The sequence below is a fragment of the Haliotis asinina genome, chromosome 10 (assembly GCF_037392515.1).
Source record: "Haliotis asinina isolate JCU_RB_2024 chromosome 10, JCU_Hal_asi_v2, whole genome shotgun sequence".
Taxonomy (NCBI): domain Eukaryota; kingdom Metazoa; phylum Mollusca; class Gastropoda; order Lepetellida; family Haliotidae; genus Haliotis; species Haliotis asinina.
Genome location: NC_090289.1, coordinates 42,123,273 through 42,142,927, shown reverse-complemented (window position 1 = coordinate 42,142,927; position 19,655 = coordinate 42,123,273). Strand labels below are relative to the sequence as shown.

The 19,655-nt window shown below is 39.3% G+C and overlaps 1 protein-coding gene across 1 annotated transcript in view; it reads left to right on the top strand.

Annotated features, from left to right (window-relative positions):
- Window positions 1–17,563, top strand: part of LOC137298837 (snaclec agkisacutacin subunit A-like) — a 42,212-nt gene extending 24,649 nt beyond the window's left edge. Inside the window, exons 2-4 of the mRNA XM_067831158.1 lie at window positions 12,485–12,741; window positions 13,310–13,489; window positions 14,998–17,563. Of these exons, the coding sequence (XP_067687259.1) occupies window positions 12,485–12,741; window positions 13,310–13,489; window positions 14,998–15,230 (670 nt within the window). The 3' untranslated portion in view covers window positions 15,231–17,563. The remainder of the gene's footprint in view (window positions 1–12,484; window positions 12,742–13,309; window positions 13,490–14,997) is intronic.
- Window positions 17,564–19,655: the final 2,092 nt, after the last annotated feature.

Sequence of the window (19,655 nt, the reverse complement as noted above, 5' to 3'; positions counted from 1 at the left end):
GGTCTCATGTCGTACCTCGTGATTGGAAATCTCCCTTAATTCTAATCAGTGACTCAGATTTAATTGCTACTTGACGAATCTGTTCTGTTCTGTTCAGTTGTTCGACATTTATTTCCCTTTTCCATCCCTTAATATATTACCCAATAGTAATAGCATTGGTGCTATGTCGAACTAACCGCAAATCTCAGTGAAAGATGTATAAATCGTTTCTTGTATACGATTGCAATTTTCACCTTATAACAATTGTGTGACAAAGTACGACTGATAGTGTTCAATAGGACGTCGACTAATTATCAATTTTAAAAGAGTTGTGCCAAATCGTTCAGTTTATCAATTGTTGTTTTCATTTCCTGACTAAGGTTCTGGGATTGATAGTCTTTTTATTCTTCATCTCATTCTTTATTCTTTCTCAGCTTATTATCGAAATGTATTCCTTCAAAGGGAAATCGCACGATTTTCTTTACAAACACTGACCCAGCAATTTTGAGAAATATATGTATATGATTAGCGTTTCAGTTTGAGGAACGTTATGTGTCATCAGTATCGTATCATGTTAACGCCAGTGTTATTTGCCAGTATATTATGAATCATATTACAAGCTAATAGTGACGGTTGAGGGACATCGCCCAATTCTATGAGTTATGAGAAATAACCAAAGTCTGTAGCGACTGAATTCGTTGACAACAATGATACATTCGAATATGGATACCTATGATGATCTAATGGGATTTTTTAAGCGTTAATTTGTTTGCTATATTTGCATCACAATAATGAGTGAGTTTGGTTTTACGCCGCCTTTAGCAATGATCCAGCACTATCACAGCGCGGGACATCAGAAGTGGGCTTCACACGTCGTACCCATTCGAACACGGACCATCGGGTTGACAAGCGAGCGCTTTAACTACTAGGCTACCCCACCGCCCCAAAATCACAATAGTGTCAGAGAGAAATGGACATGTAATATCGCCTTTCTGCCGATATGGTGAATAACAACACTCTAACACAAAACGATTGCATATGTCTTAGCGACCTCAACAACACCGGTGCGATCTCTAGTAAAATGATAACGGTTGAGAATTGTATAACCTTTTTCCTTTATCTGGATGTTAATGTTACACAATGATGGTTTAATGTTAGGAATTCAATGGTACAATGGTACTTCTGTTTCACTGTTCAACAATACAAGTTTCTGTCCTTGACATCTTTGAAAAGATTAATGTATTTTTGTAGTGACTTCATTTCAACTAGTTGGATGTTTATCTGATTAGAACGTCTAAGAAAGTATGTTCTTCTTTTAGTTTGACGCAGTTTCCTCATTTTGAAGTGCCTCGTGAAACTGAATGTGTTTAGATAATGATGATGCTTTATACAACATATGTCATATTTGGGATTTCACTTTCTTAGTAAAGTACAAATTCTAGTACTTTTTTCGGTTGAGTCCCATCCGGGATTCGAACCCGCACCCTCAGAGTCAGGCACCTAATCGCCAGCACACAAAGTCAGCCACCTAGCCCGCCCAGCCTTAGTGGAAGTCGCGGTGGCTGAATTTGTACTTTACTAAGAAAGTGAAATCCCAAATATGACATATGTTGCATTTGACCACTTTCTAAATGGCATCGTGTAATCATGATGCTTTATAGTAATGGCCAATCAATAACGTGATATAATTGTCGGTTACTAGTCCCTGAGACCTGTAGATTAACTACAGTTGTATCTAGTTGAACGTGTTCTATTGTCATGTTGAACCTCTGTTCGTTTCTTGGCAGAAACTGAATGCATTTTTAAGATATACAGCTACTGAATTTACACAGTCTATATTTTGTTTGAATTTATATCTAAAATGCATATTCATTTATTACAGTTTTTGACATACATGACACAGTTATCGGTTGCGTGATACTGATAAAATATTTTCGACGTGGCTATACATTAATGACAATTACATTAGTTAACATGGAGCGTTACGTGAGTGAGTGAGTTTAGTTTTACGCCGCAATCAGCAATATTCCAACTATATGGCGGCGGTCTGTAAATAATCGAGTCTGGACCAGACAATCCAGTGATTGACACCATGAACATCGATCTGCGCAATTGGGTACCAATGACATGTGTCAACCAAGTCAGCGAGCCTGACCACCCGATCCCGTTAGTCGCCTCTTACGACAAGCATAGTCGCCTTTTATGGCAAGCATGGGTTGCTGAGGGCCTATTCTACCCCTGGACCTTCACGAGTCTGGAGCGTTACGTCTTGTGGGAACTCAAATATTCATGAAGACTGAATTTCCAGTGTGTTATATCTGCATATCTCCTATCCATGGACATCTACTATTAACGCTATCTTTGGTATTCGTCTTATTCATAACTGTGCAAGGTTCCTCGTTTAAACGTCTATCCTGTTGGCATTATTGAAGATATTCAATGCCGGGCGGGACATCTTAAGAATGGCCAGCGAGTGTCCTAATTATAACTTGACACACAGAAGGAATCACGCTACAAAGACGTGCTTTATATCATTGGACAGATCTCGAGACAAACCCAAAACGTTCATGTGCAAGTGTGTTAATAAGGTCACAAATTGGCTCTGAAAAGGCATTTTCTGTACCCACTTGAGAACTGAACAAAACGTAGGTTCGTCTGATTAATGAGTATATGTTCATCTATAAATTAGACGCAGCTTCTTGTTTTTCAAGACATATTTCAAGAGTATGCGGCAGGGAAGGCGTTCAGATAATGACGATATTGCGCAGTATTATTCATGAGATTCCAGGTCCACAGTATGGTCGGACAATAGATTGATTTTGTTCAGCAATGTTGGCCCGGAGAGCTATAAAGCAATTAAAAGCTGATCTACTTGCACGTGGTGCTAGTAACATAATACATTTCTCTTGGCATTGAATGCATATTTCATATAAAAAGGTAATGGTATTAATTTCACATCTATATTGTTTTATCTGGTAATGTGTGGCCATATGTTACAATTTTTGACAGACTTGGCAAATAATTAATAAATGATATTGACAAGATGTTCATGACTTAGTCATACAGTCGTGACAATTTGGGGAGTGCAAAAAATGAGCGATGGGTCTTGTGGGAATTCAAAGATTCACTAAGACTGCAGCCGTATAAACGTTACTCATGTGGGTAATATTTGTAAATCTTCTATCCACGGACAACATTCTTCTACTGTCAAGATTAAATAATGTTATTTCATATTGTACTTATGGCTGTGCAATAGTATGTCATTAAAATGTCTTTTTTTGATTTTGGAATGGAAGTAAGTCCCACACAGAGCTGGGATATATCTATCTATATATATCCCAGCTCTCTCTCTCTCTCTCTCTCTCTCTCTCTCTCTCTTTCTCTCTCTCTCTCTCTCTCTCTCTCTCTCTGTGTGTGTGTGTGTGTAGTTGTAATTGGGTCACAACATGTAAGGTTTTAGTGTTAGTTATTTTATGTCACATTTCCTACAGAGAATTATTTCCCATGGTCCCTGGTATGGTGATCTACCCTCTGTTGTTGGTGATCTATGGCTTGTTTTTATATTGTATTGTCCAAATAGTGATACTATCTTTTTTTAAGTTTCCACGCTAGCTTTAATACTAACTGTGATATTCTAGTGGTTTTACTGTCCTTCGTCGACAGGGTCTTCACAATATGCATAATTATATATTCTTTTTTGTCCCGTATGTTCTCGTCACGATATGGCTGCAATATTGCCGATGTGACGTTAAATATTAACTCACTCACTCACTCACTCACTCACTCACAGAGAATTATTTAAGCGGCACGCCTCTAAAGTACTTTAGAATTACCTCCCTTTGAAAAACATAAACACGAGACTACTGTTCTAGAGCATTCAACGTCAGTGGCGATGGTCGTAGGTGCTCGAGAGTTCTTGAAACTATGACAGTATAAATGCTAGTTGCTGTGTTGACACGGACACGGACACGGACACGGACACGGACACGGACACGGACACGGACACGGACACGGACACGGACACATTTACTGGAGTATACATCATCAATATCCGTGAACATATCTACATGATCTACATAGCCGCTGCCTGACCGCTCGCTGTGTTACATTCTGCATAACTGTTTCTCTCTCGCACTAAGACTTTGGTGAGTTTGCTATATATTTTGTGACCCATTGCCTTAGATTTTGTCTCATTTGTATTGTATTTGAAATCGGTATTGTGAAATTTACTTGTGACTTTGTATAACTTGCTCTTTGCTTAATAATACAATATTTGAATGTTTTAGACTTGTCTGTGTTCTGTTTTGCTGGTTCACAGGGGATTTCTTACACGTTTTGTTACGGCATATTTTTAACCGTAATAGCTGCCAGAAGTTTCTGCAGAAATGCATTTTCAGAGCCAGTTTGTGAGCTTATTGACCCGTGAACACGTACCCGTTGTACATGAACGTTTGTCTCCTCGGGATCTTTCCAGTGATATAAAATACGACTTTGTAGCGTGATTCCTTCTGTGTGTGAAGTTAGGACTCGCTGGCCATTCCTGAGTTGTCCCACCCGGCCTTATTCTCTCAATTCACACACATAGAGCTGGACTCCCGTCTTTGAAACGGCATTAACCTTGTGTTCCAGTATTATTAGGAAACGTCAGAGCTTTCACGGTTTCATAATTAATACTTCGTTATAGATAAAGGTTTAACATTCAAGGTGTCAGTAAATCTTTTACAGTAAACTTAACTTATGGTAGATATGCCGTGGACATTTCGAAATTTGGTATCTTCCCATTACATGACTGCATGTACTCCCATTATGACCACTCCCAGTTTGACTACTCATGAAAATAAACATATAATGGAGCACCCCTACACTTAATAATGTAAAGTACCTGTATCTGATTAATCCCGGTTTGCCCACTCTTTGAAATAATCGTGAATCTTGTGATCATTCACTGTTTGTTTTGATATTTGGAGACAACTCCTCTACTCGGACTAAAACTTTCTAAACTCATAGTACAGGTCGTTTGTTTTCAAAAGTGGACATAATCCCTCCGACTTCCATTCAAACTATCAGCTGTAGAGCCAAAGATATTCTCAGTCATTTTCACCGAGCACGATTATATTAATGTCGTCGATGGTGCTGTCAAAGCTATACTGTGTATTTCCTGAGTCAGTTTAAAACAATGATTACCCAGCAGAAACTCACAGTTACTGAAAGTTTACTTTTGGGGCTAGATTTGATCAAATCATCCATTGTCACCTCACGCTCGGGTGTAGTGAGCTGGACCCGTGACGGTCCGGGGTAGAACAGGCCTTCAGCAACCCTCGCTTGCCATAAAAGGCGACCATGCTTGTCATAAGAGGCGACTAAAGGGATCGGGTGGTCAGGCGCGCTGACGTGGTTGACACATGTCATCGGTTCCCAATTGCGCAGATCGATGCTCATGTTGTTGATCACTGAATTATCTGGTCCAGACTCGATAATATACAGACCGCCCCCATATAGCTGGAATATTGCTGAGTGCGGCGTAAAACTAAACTCACTCACTTTAGTAATTTGAACGCAGACATTTACAATCGACATATATCGGAAACATCTAACTATTCATGATGTCCTTATAACGAAGACGTTATTCACTACCTTTTTACATGTCGTAACTATCAAACATTATGAATAACTACGTGTGCTTATGATCGAGGATACGATGTTAAAACTGCTTTATACAGTAACGGCGTATTGAATAAATTATCAAATAGTGACATTCTCAACCCACTACTAGTTCATTACTAATAGTAACCACTTCCAGTGTTAATAACATCTACATATATATTCGATGTAAGACAAGTTTTATATAACTTGATTTTCTCCTATCCATGCTTCTACTTTGATGAAAGAAAAATATCTTTAAATAATATTATATCAAAGTTCCAGAGTTTCATTGAACTATCACACTGTTCAAAGTCTGTGTCGCTTGTGATATCCATATACATCATTCTTATACGTACATGGATAGCAGTGTACGCATGTAGGGCTCATGGCGTATTATTTTCAGCAATACAATCCCATGTGGCTATAACTGTTTACAAGTGTTGGTGGAACAGTCTACCTTACTGAGGGGAGAGAGCTAGTGATTGCAACCCACTCGACTGGCACAGGTTGAATATTGGACGGGTAGTCAAACTGGGATGCATCAGTAACAAAACTAACGTCTGATGCTATTCCTTATTTCGACTTGTCCCGAATTAGTTCGGATGAACAAATGACTAGATTTTGCATATGATTATGACGAGTGCCTCCGGTGGGGCAGTATTCATCTCTCTTTCGCGAACACCTTGTTTCATCTTTATTTCATAGTGATTCATAAGCACATGCTTTGTCATCGTATCGCGTGGTGACAGTCACTGGAGTGTCTGGCCCAACTCGATTTGTTTACATACAATATCGTAAAGCCGAATATTGCTGAAACAAATATATACTCATCGTATAGTCACAATTGTACAATCGCTCTGCTTTCAGCGGACATTTCTTACGAATGTGGAGAGGGTTTTGTCGCTTCTGTTTAGAGGACTTCCAAATCGGAGACAAATGAACAGTGAACGTTAACATTGCAGAACGTTAACATTGCAGAACGTTAACATTGCAGAACGTTAACATTGCATGTATTCCCAACAGCGTTTGCAGCAGTAGGAACACAGAAAATATCTTTTGTTTCTAATTACAATAATTATTACAACCTTTGTATATGGCAAGCAAAGTAGGCATGTGTGCGTGCAGTCATTTCAAGTTCATTACAGTTAATGACTATTTAATGTATATTATGTAACAGTTCATATGCATAAAAGCTTGTGCATAGAATCATTCCATTCCATAGACACACATTGAAGGGTTTAGGTCAAAATTCTTCAAAGTCCCGTTTGTAATGAGTTAACGCATTGTCTTGCTTTGGGAACAAGTCGTGACTCTTTCTTTCCATGAACTAATACTACTAATTATCATTAATTATCATGTGCTAGGGGTTACAAATATCAGTGTCGTATCATTAGCTAATGAAGCAACGGGTATATAGTACGTACCCTAAGATTAGGAAGGTTATTGTTTGCTGTCCCTAAATCACAGATAAGGTCATGTATGAATATAAGAAAAAACAAGCTAGCATAACTCTACCTTGCCCAACACCCTGCCTAATATGGAAGCTATCTTTCCACTTTGTTATAAAAGCCCAATGTCCTTACAGCTGCGGAAGAGTAGAATCCAGAATTAACACTTAGACACCAGGGTCATGTGATCTGACAAACACTTCTGCATACCAAATATGCTTTCTTGTCGACCTTACATGACCTCTTCAAGAAATCTCATTGTTCCAACCCATCATTTCATTTCCTTCAGTACATAAAACCTTGAGCCACTTACACTACTGCTTTATCAAATATTTTCCCTTTACCTATAAATATATGGAAATGGCAAATCAATGAGAAACATAGAAATCAGAGCTTTCCAAAAAACTCCTTCGTACCCGGCATCTTTAGATTTGCAACAGTTTCGTTCTGGCACACACTTCTTCATCCACAATACACGCAAGTCCTTATCCCACCATTTGTTTTTAATGGGCCGTCCGCTATATTTACTCAGCACAACACATGTTCTCAGCGCGTATCTTTGCTGAATTCGCGAGTCTCTCAGAACACAGATCTAGGTCAATGAGGGACGGTGTCAATATTTCTCATTTAATATTTTCATTGAAGAGTTCAGCACAGTTTCAAGATGTTAAAACTTCTCTTCCTTCCGCTCAGCATTTATACAAACTTGCTTCTAACATTGTATCAATCAATCTACGACAATGTCCATTTCCTACATAGTGGCTATGTAAATATTGGAACTTTACCTATCTGTTTAAACACAAAGGCATCTTCTTAAAAGCCCTCGATGACTGTTTTTCTACATTCCCTGTACGTATATATTGTTCTGTACAGGTATAGCCTACTTTGGTCTGTCCTTGCCCCTTTGATCCTACCCATGCCAGCTAGCACAGTTAATTTATAAAGCTCGGGGGTGAAAGGGAAGGGATGTGGAGTAATAGAAAAATGTGTGTGTGTGTGCGCGCGTGCTGTTACATAAACAGGTGGTGAAGGTCAGCAAGACTGGCATAATCCTAAGGCCAAATCCATACCCATTCCCGCTTTGCCTCCATTATTTTATCCACCAAAATAAAATATATCATACAATACTGTCAGACAATAATGAACGAATAGGGAACACATTGCAGGTGAAGTAAACACACGGGCGAAAGAAACGTCCCCAAAACATGTTTTATCTTGTATCGTACTTTTGTATTTTTTTCAAGAAAAAATGGGTTGAAACAACTACCCCGAACGCAGCCAACATACACTACACATTGATTTGCACGAGGTTCATGTAATTTGTGTAAAAATGTTATATTTGCACGGAAATTTGCGAAATCCCTCCGTAAAAAGCCATTTTGAATTGAGGTATAAAACGTGTACAGAAATGATGTATTCCATTATCACATCGCTTGGTAGAAAGGAAATATATAACAGCACAGCAGAGAGAACGAGCTATTGGTATGCTAGATTTCGGTTGGACGCAATTACATGTTGCAAGGTTGATGAACAGTTCTAAGCAAACAATCCTGAGATTGGTGAGCCGTTACAGACACGAAAGTCACGACCCCCAGGGAAAACCGTTATTTACGACTGCTTCACTTGAGGAACCGCTTCTTACCTGTGACGTCATCATCGCATCAGTATGGACTTTCTTAATACCCGGAATGTGACTTTGCTTCCCTGGCCAGCTCGATCTCACGACTTGTCCCCGATTGAACACCTATGGGACCACCTTGGACGCCAAATCAACAAGCGACAGCCACCCATACAGACAAGGGAGGCGTTGGCACAGGCCCTACAGGAAGAATGGCGAAGAATCCCGATAGACGTGATCAGAAGAGTGACATTATCCGCTAGACGTCGTGTTCATGCTTGCATACACTCCAGGGGTGACCACACACGATACTGACTGTATTAACCTGTATGTCTTCACTTTACAAACGCCTATGATAAAACAGATGATGCTCGAATATCGGACAGTCAACTGTCCTTGATTCAATTCAATCCTTGAACTACCATACTATGTGATCATTCATATCTGTAGTTCACATTTTTATCATTCAGAATGTTGTAAAACTATTACTTTACCGAATATAATTGTTACATTTCCAAAATCTGAGTTTGTTGTTTTGTGACGTGAAAAAATGGAGGTGACGTTTTTTCGCCCTTGAGTTTATGACGGAATATGAATATGTGATAACCTACGATTATTAAGGATAACAGGGGTAAGATGGGAATTTGATGGTTTGTGGTCAGCAACGATTTGTCAAAAACTCATTTTCATTAAATGTTTGATGGAGTCTGTCTCACTCCTTTTGCCGAGCCTTGTCAAGTTCAACTCGGTGGCATATGACGGCACACCTCCCAGTGATCACGATGTGGGAAAGGTAACCATCTTTCCACAATATGGAATAGAGTTGGCACGACCAACCGACCACCAAGTTTATGGTTCATGGGGGTCTCAGGTTGTTGGCGTGACGTTCATTTTGACGTTGTTGAACATGAACACGCCTGCTACAGAAGATCGAAATGAATCGCAACCAAACGACTACCCAAATTTCGGCGCAATTGTTCGCAAAAATCTGTGAGTTCCGAATAACACGTTGCCATTGAGCATGGAGATGCGCGACATGCATACCTAATAGTTTGATCGGGACCTCGCACTGGTGTTGCGTGTCTAAGATACGACTATGCTCACTGACTTGGTTGACACAAGTTATCGTATCCCTGTTGTAAGATTTATGTTCATGCTGTTGATCACTGGCTTGTCTGGTCCAAACCACCCCCTTATAGCTGGAATGCAACGTTAAACAACAAACATTGCTCCGTTTTGGATCAGTCGCGCCTGTACTCTTGTGACCTGGGACGTCCTGAACGGTGTCGATCGTCGTCATTTTGAGTCTGTTGGTACTTGCTCCATGGCCTCGCACACTATATATCGAACACATGGGCCTCCGCGGGCTCCTGTTTCAAGGATGAAAACAGCCAGATGACACACCCCATTGTTAATTCATACAGAAGCTCTCTTTACACAGTTGTGACGTCTCCTCATGAAGCACTTACATTTCATAGCATGTCAACTCTGGTGTAGATTTGTACAGAAATAATTGTTGTAGCATATGCACTGACACTTATCTTTGCCCTAATATTGTGTACTAACATTTACATTTCTCGACTGCCTACGTTTGCAGACTATACATTGCCTCTTAAAATGTGCAATTGCATTTGTCTTCCTTTCATTTACCTGTAAGCGGATTTAATGCGTTTTTCTTTTCCGCTCCGGTAAAATAACACACTAAGCCACTTTGCCGATCGTTAACCTGACATTTAGAGGTAATTTATAATGTTTTGATGACATGTATCGATTCATCTTTTATATGTTTAAAGCAACTAAATAAAGATGACTACGCAAGGTTTCATCAGATAGTATTCATGAACAACGATTTGTTTTCAAACGTATCTCACGACGTTTAGAAAGCACATTTTCAAGATTAAAGATGGCCCTTAACATGCATGCGTGAAGAATTAAGTATATCATATTTGCAGTTGGGCATTTTTAAACAAAAGGTCACGTTTGACGCAATCCGTCTTCCTGTGTACTATGACACTTCACAACAATACTATCAGTTATAACCGTGGGTCATCGTACTGCGAACTAGATTAGATCAAAGAAAATATTTTGAAACCATAACATTTGGACACAGACGTAGGCGAATTCGATCGACTTCGAGAAACAAATCAATGAATGCACAAGAAAGCACAACAAACCAGAACAACGTCTCTATTAAACATACAGGGCGTTCCTGGGCTACGTCGGTCGTTTCTTTGGGTGAACGGGGACGGGAAGTCTGACTTATATCTAAATGACACATATGTGATGAAACAGTATTTACAGTCAACTATCAATAGATTAGTTGATCTGAGAAGCAGATAAAAAATTACACGGACCTTGATTTTACAATGAGCTTGCCGTAACTTTTAGCAATAATTTTGAGATGTCACGGCCGGGGGCACCAGAAATGGGAGTCCGATCTTGAGTTAGATCATTACCATGGATTTGCCAATAATGTATTTGTAATGTTATCATATACATCTTTGATACCATCTCAAAAAGGTTTTCTCGCCCACAGGGCTGTGTGAAAACTCATAGTCACGTAGTTACAAAGGAGTTACAAACCTTTCCATATTCATAATACGTCAACACGTTACAATCAGAGGAAAATCAATTTCGATTTTCCTACGAAACGTAATCACCTGTGGGTAAAGGCAAAAAAAAGAGAACAAAAACCCGGAACAGTCATATGGATGATCATTGGTAGTCTAAAATGCTAAAATGGCAGTTTGATTTACATTTGATGTATTTTGAAAAAGAAAAAACAAAAAACCCAATATTTATCAATCCCCGTATGTTGAATTGAAAAATTCCAAATCTGAAGTAGATATGTAGAACCATGCAGTGGAGTATCGCTGGGATTTTGAAGAAGGAGTGTTTGGCACAACTTAGATGTTCTCTGTGTGTAAGAACGGGTATCCGAGTGAACATGCTCTTCCCCAGTTCTGTTTTAATTTGCTACTGTAAAAAGGAAGCACACCCGTTGTTATCATGGCCATTGATATTGGAGAAGAATCATGGACACATGAATATATGTTATACTCAACATATTCAAAACAACTGGCAAACAGTGGCAGAAGCAGGATTACTGTACCATGCCCAACATTTGGTTAGTGAGTTTACAGTTTTGGAACTTTGTTGAAGGGTTAAATGGAGTAGAAATCGTAGAAAGAGTAGGCTCAGTTGCACCTCAAATGATGTGAAATGTGAACAGGAAAAGCTGGAGAAACTCAAATATCAGTCAACATGTTGACTAAGTTGACTGTTGGAGTCACCTCAGGGTTGAATTCTTGTAATAAAGTCGTGAAGAATTGTTTAACGCTAACCCTTCATGCATAAATGTACATATGAAACAGAGCAAGCGGTTTAACTTGTGTGTTTTAGTTTTATTTCGGATGGTTAATCTTGGCCAAATATTTCTTTGTTTCAACTTTGACTTGGTTGACATATGTTAAATATTGTGTCCCAGTTTCGCAGATGTTCATGGTTTCAATCACTCTATTGTCAGTTCCACATATGGTCGTAATTCTACTAGAAAATTGCTGAGACTGGTTTGAAGCAAATCAAAGCAAAGCAAAGCAAAGTACACCTTCGAAAAGCATGCGATGCCATGTCGTCTCAAAAGAAACTTCAGAACCATAATGGGATGAAAGGAATCTCACTGTACATGTAAAATGCATTGCCTGCATTGTGGCCATTACGGTATGATCTGTGTGTTTGGATTGTGCTTTTTGTGTATGTGGTTTCTCAGCAAATTTGCTTTAAATTTATATTTCAGCATACAAACACATAGGAGGACGCGACGCCATCAGTTTGACGATCTCTGGATAATTAACAACGTCGTTGATGATCGGCACGGCGTCTACTCCACTGTTGCGTGTGCTGTGAGGTGTACGACATCCTCCTATTGTAGGTCATTCACGTATCACGAGGCAAATCGACGCTGCCAACTGCATTCCTGGGCCAACTTCTTTCCAGCATCAACAGCAAATACGATTCCATACCCTGGAGCTGCATACTTCGGTTCTTTATTGGGTAGGATGATGAAATATTCTCGAAAATCCCCAAACCTCTCTCTCTCTCTCAACGGTCGGAAACTCTTCCATTTGGCAGCAATCAATAAATATCCAAGATTCTGATCACTTCACATGATCCACACTCTTTCCCAATGGCACTGTTGGGATTGTCCATTGGCAACACGTGTATGTTCTAAAAGAAGGAGTATACCTGAAGCCATCGGAGAAAATCATTACTCATTTAGATCTGAAAACGTTAATTCCACGATCCGTCAGTCTCTTTCGCTGGGTATCTGCATGCCGTGTAGCTGATGTCTTCGAACAATGGGACTTTGACATGCTTATGAGGTACCATGTAATATTTTCCTGGAATGTCCCTATGTTATAAAAGTTAACTCTCTGAAGGCCCAAACAATTTTCATTTAACCACACTTAATATACATCTGAACACGAATGAAAAAAAGAAATTTTCTTATTCACGTCTTCAAAAACAAATAACCTAGAGCTCGGACCTTAAGTAAACAACCCAAATCAATTTATCAATTTTATTGATTGTCCCAATCAATTCCATCTTTCTAATTCTACAGATTGTTCAGGTGCCAACAGGGTTTACAGTCCCACAGAAGACATTTGCATTGAAGTCATGACAACCACAAAAAGTTGGCATAATGCTGACAGTTCGTGTAAGAATCGAGGTGGTCGACTGGTTGTGGTAGACAGTGAAGGAAAGTTCAACTTCATTAAAACGACGCTACAAGGATCAGCTGGTGAGTGAGTTTAGTTTTACGCCGCACTCCAATTTATATTCCAACTATATCGCGGCAGTCTGTAAATAATCGAGTCTAGACCAGATGATCCTGTGGTCAACAGCATGAACATCGATGTGCGCAAATGGGAACCGATGACATGTCAACTAAGTCAGGGATCCTGACCATCCGATCCTGTTAGTCGCCTCTTACGATAAGGCCAGTATTCTAACACGGTAGGATCAGCTGGTAATGCATCATGGTCTTCAGGGGCGGACACAGCTTTTTGAGAAAGGAAGAGCGGTGCACACAATTGAGTAAGGTAGGGGTTCCATGTTCACACGGGTTACAATGGTCACTTAACAAAGTTTCACGACCAAAGGGAGTTGAAAGAGTGCGCACCCCCTCTGGATTCTCCTATGGTCTTGGTGAAGTCTAATGATATGACGAAGCAGTGTTGTATTTTTATTGTCAAAGTGAAATAACGATTCAGATGTTGGGCATCAGGATGATGACCATACACCATCATGATGATTATCCAAACCAGTAGCTCCTCCATGTTTGTGTGTGCTGCTTAACGCGACTAAATGGTCTCTAAATGGACCACACAATACAGTAATCAACGGCATGACCCTCAGTCTATAGGAGAACATGAAGTTAGAAACAGATTCGGGATTGGGGATTCAAATCCCGAGTCTGAATATTTTTTTTCAGATTCGGGATGCAAATCCTGAATTTGAATTTCTGTTCACATTCCGGAATCGTTCTAGATTCTAGATTCATCATTGCAGTATGTATGTATGTATGTATGTATGTATGTATGTATGTATGTATGTATGTATGTATGTATGTATGTATGTATGTGTGTGTGTGTGTGTGTGTGTGTGTGTGTGTATGTGTGTGTGTATGTGTGCGTGCGTGCGTGTATGTATGTATGTATGTATGTATGTATGTATGTATGTATGTATGTATGTATGATCTTATTCGAAAGTCTGACGAACAGTGTCAATATATATTGTTTCACCCCGTTTAATGTACCGGGTGACTCTTGTGATCCTGGGTACTTTAAAAACATAAACAACCAAACTGCCGTTTTCCATATTTCAACCTCAAGTTTGAGTTTTCTTCATATTCGGGTTTCGGCATTTGGATCCCGAATCTGATAAAAATATGCAGATTCGGGATTCGAATCCCCAATCCGGAATCCCCAATCCGTTTCTATTTTCATGTTGCTCAATCTGTATAGATGGATTACGATGACGTGTCATCAAAGTCATTGTACCTGACCATCTTACGACAAGCTTGGTTTGTTGAAGACCAGCTGTAAAGACAACATTAGATGTAATGACAAAAGATTTCAGCTTGTTGAAATACGAAACAGATGTGACAAGATGTGTGTATTTAGGCAATGTTCAGCAATATTTCGGCCAAAAAAGGCGATCTTGAGGCGATCTCCTAACAATTCATACACTTGAACATGGCTGGTAATAAAATTTGATACTAAAACTGTGGTTTAACCTGTATTACAGTCTGGAGGACAACCAATTACTGGATAGGCCTAAGCGATGAGACCGTCGCGAACGGAGTATTCATCTGGTCGGATGGGACGCAGGCTAGCTACACCAACTGGATGCCTGGAGAGGGAAGGAGTTCTACGGAGTTCTGTGTGGAGATGGTCCGCTCACATGACTACAAGTGGAACGATAACCCTTGCTGGGCTGCGCTCAGATTCATCTGTGAATTCACGCCTGACATAGTTTGATTATCAACTTAACTTAAGGACTAACTTTAGTTGAATAGTCTTCTGAAAAATATTTATTTTCGTACAGTCCAATTACTGGTATTGGTTGCATTAGTGCAACGATCAAACGTACGCAACTGTTGTACGGAATTGAACCATGTGACCTGGCATTTCCCCAAACATTCTTCCTAATTTTAGTTTTACCGTTGCAGATGGGTGCCCGAAAGGGTGACATTACTGGAGCTGCCAGCCTCTTAATGATTCAATAGGTAGATTGGATTGTATACTATGGAATGAGCACTACCCGTGACGTCCGGGTTAATATTGAACAAATGCAAACAAACTGAATGCTTGTCGTCAGAGGCGACGAAGGAGATCGGATGTTTAGACTGACTTACCGCCGTCAAATAGCTGGAATATTGCTATGTATGGCGTTAAATGATCAATCTAACAACCCAATGGAACTGAGAATGAAATTGAGAGCAACGACGATTATATGACCAAGGTCATATGAAGACCTTTGAGTTTGTATCATACCATTGCCATTGTTTGTTTCTGTTTTCATACGATATGTTGAATGTTTCAGTTGATATTATTTCTATTTCATCCTCTGGCCATGCGGATTTGACAACAAATGCCTGAAATACATCACTCAAGTTCGTTTGATTGCTGGAACAAAATGCATTGCGTTCAAAAAAACTTGAAAGAATGAGAAAAAGGTCCGCTATAAAGTTTTAGATGGCATCTTTTTGAACTGTAGTTTAGTTACTTCACGGCATTGCCGTACGAGGCGACTAACGGGATCGGGAGGCCAGACTCGCTGAACTGGTTGGCAAATGCCATCATACGAGTGTTGGTCCAAAAGTAGTCGGCCTAAATATATTCTCAATGTCCAAAGCTTCCATTTCATTTTTAAGGAACCGTTAGCGAGGCCAGATCCCAACTTTCTCAAATGTGGGTATTGTGGTTAATGAGACATTAGTCATTGACACGTTGGGTATAGTATTTCTAAAAATAATGCAGAAAATGAAAAGCTATCTTTCGTTTGATACATCTTGGATAATGGTATGCTGTCAGATAATATTATAAGAAATATGTTCAGTATGGTATTGGATGACCCCCCATCATAATCAACAGTCGAAGACTTGGATTGCTTGATTTATATTCAGATTTGATTTGTTTTAAGGACACACCGTTTTAGCCTTTCAAAACACTGTGTCCAAATGTTCAAGCTGGCCTGTTTACAAGATACTGAGAGCTGACGATTGTGTGACCATTCCCTATTTAGTTTGAACCCCCGGCATCATATATGAATAAGTATTCATGTATGGACACTGGAATAAGTAATGTCCTTATGATTACGTCATGTGGAAGGGTATGGGTAGTGTCTCCAAAACAAGCTGTTTCAGCAAACACTCGGATTTCTCCATCGGTATACGTTTCTGACATTGCTATATAAGCAAAAAGACTATTTCTGTAGAAGGTATTTTCCTCTGGCAAACATATTGCAGTTTAGTCATAAACCGAAGTTATATTACAGTGTAAATTGTATCATGATGTTGATAAACTAGCGATAAACTATTTCTGTGAAAAGGAAATTGGCATAGTAATTACACTCGGATCACAACCACCTGTTACAGCACAGCGTAAATTGTATCATGGTAGTTTAAATGGAGTGTCTGTTGGTTAAATATACGGGACGGGAAGTCTCCTGTGATAAATACTACAGTTTTACCTTTATGTTAGTGTACAAGTGAAACCGGGATTGAAGTAAGCCGGTGTTGTTTGGAGACAACTATTTATAAACCCCACAATCAAAGGAAGGGGTTATGGTGAGGTTAAACAAATGTTCGTGTGGTAGGGAAACATACATGTACTCATGAAGATAAAATATACCTGTAACACGTTATATTTTGGTTTAATATTTCTCAGTAAAGAACACCGTCTAGTACATTTCTGGCTTTAGTACCATTCGAGATTCGAATCCACATTCTTTCAAAACACATGTTAATGTTTTAGCAACACGTGCGATATACACATAAATTGAACGCTTCAAGAATTATTATCGCATTTCAGCGCGTTACTAAGAAATACTATATTATCAGTGTCCGTCCACTCGCCCTGTTTGCTTCTCTTGTCAATGAGAAGTTGAGGGTGTTCAACTATTTATCATGTACTGTTTGATTTCACCACTGAATACCACTCATCAACAGAGGCTGATAATATTCAAATACTTTTGAGAGATGATATTTAATTACAATAAAGTTTAGATAGGTTGTGTAGTTTCTACATAATGAATGTCAGAGTGAAAGTAAATTCTGTCAATCATTGAGGAAATAAAAGGTATGTTTTCATACTTGGTTCTTTTTCATAAGGTCAGTATATTGTGTATTGTGCGAGGTGTTTAACCTGAAGTTTCATTTGGGAAGCAACCTTAATTAAGGCGGACCTGGAAGTTTTAATGATAGCTGTGACGTGAGAGAAAACAACTCAGTCAAGGTTATAAATTATCCCTTTGAATACTGACTATGCATTGTCCATCCTAGTTTGTCTCAGTCAGATGCGCTGGGGTAGCCTAGTGGTTAAAGCATTCGCTGGTCACGCCGAGGACCCAGGTTCGATTCCCCTCATAGGTGTGACGTGTGTAGCCCATTTCTGGTGTTCCGCCTTGATATTGCAGGAATATCAAAGCGGTGTAAAACTAAACTCACTCACTCACTGTCTCACAGACCCTGAATCACAATAATTCCCCTACTGCCTAGCCCTCCCTGCGATGGTAAAGCCCTAAATGAAGCAAGTCTAGATTTCCTCAGGTAACTTATTCAAGTTCATTCATTTTTGCAGAACTCATAGCTTTCAAAACGTCGAGGGTATCTCTAAATTAAGTATCAACATTGTAAGTAGTGTTCAAGAGTTGATGACGGTAGAATCCATAGCATAAGTTGTACCATTCGGGGTACCTGACTGACTACATACGCAGAACATAGAAACGTAGTTCTCTTGGTTATTTTACGACAAACATCGTCACAATATATAGTTATAAATGTGAAGCTGTTTTGAATGTAATCGACATTGAATGTTTGATTACTGTGAATTAATTATTAATATGTTGCTGTATGGTTACTATTAATGATATTGTTGATAAGAACAATCTGACAACATGGTATCATAGAGCAATGTATACTACACTGACCAGACCACCAGACCGCCTTAAAGCTAAGCACAGAATGTCGTAACCATAACTAGAACCACATTCCTGCTTGACAACGGTACAAGAATCTGTGTCGAGCTCGCAATGTCGCACTCACGTAAAAAAGGTGGTTATTGATATACTTTGTCTTTACAGTATACCAAGACCGACTTAGACAGACCTTAAGTGCTCAGCTTGTCAAGTGTTTTACTAACCAGTTGTTTATTCTTATCGTTGCAAGTCAAGATATATATAATTTATAAAAATGGAACACTATATAAAAACATGAACTGACTATACCATTACTTGTCCAGATTCCCATTTGTTTGCTTGCGTCTTAGTACAGCTGTACTACTGCTGTAACAGACAAAATAGTTAGGGATAAATTTTGAAATTATGAATAATGATTTATATTTTCATTGACATACTGATAAAATATCAGTCATAAAAATACCAATATCCCTGACTTAATTTGTCCAGTATATATGCTCATGTTATACAATCAACCGGCAATTTAGCATGGATGTGGAAAGGTCTTGGCGCTACTATTGTTGTCTGTTTCACCATCGCCTAAATCTGGTAGAATACAGAGTGTCAGGACTTCAACAAAGCGTGTCACCTGTTGAAATCTTATGGCTATTGTAACGGCGTAGATACAGGTGTAAATAAGCATCTCTCTGGAAAACAGGTCCGAAAGCGTAGTTTACAGCACAATGTCGCTCGTTCGAGACACATATCTGTTTGAGGACAAGTAGACGGTCAAGCCTTTTCTTGGTAGGTATGTCAACACCTTTAAGAGCAAATGTGAAGTGAGTTATGGTAAGCTCGTACAAAGAATCTGTCAGTTCAGTGTAATAGGTATTGTTCGTTAAACGATGTTGGCTGACAAAAGAAATGTCATTACAATACATTACTCTATGTTGCCCATTCTAGTTCTGTTGTTATGGTCGTAGTGTGTGTCAAGGTCTCACATACTGTTAAAAGAATAATTCAACGGGGCGACATATTGCTCTCGAAAAAAAGTATTTGTCTTTGAAAAATGAGGGATTCTTAATGGCATTCTAGATAGCACCAAGGTTAGATTTATTCTGATGCGTTTTTCATTCATCATTGGGGCGTTGGAGTAGCCTAGAGGTTAAAGCGTTTGCTCTGCACGTCGAAGACCCGAGTTCGATTCTCCACATAGGTATAGTCTCTGAATATCATTACTGGTTTCCCCCGCCGTGATTTTGCTGGAATATTGCTAAAAGCAGCAT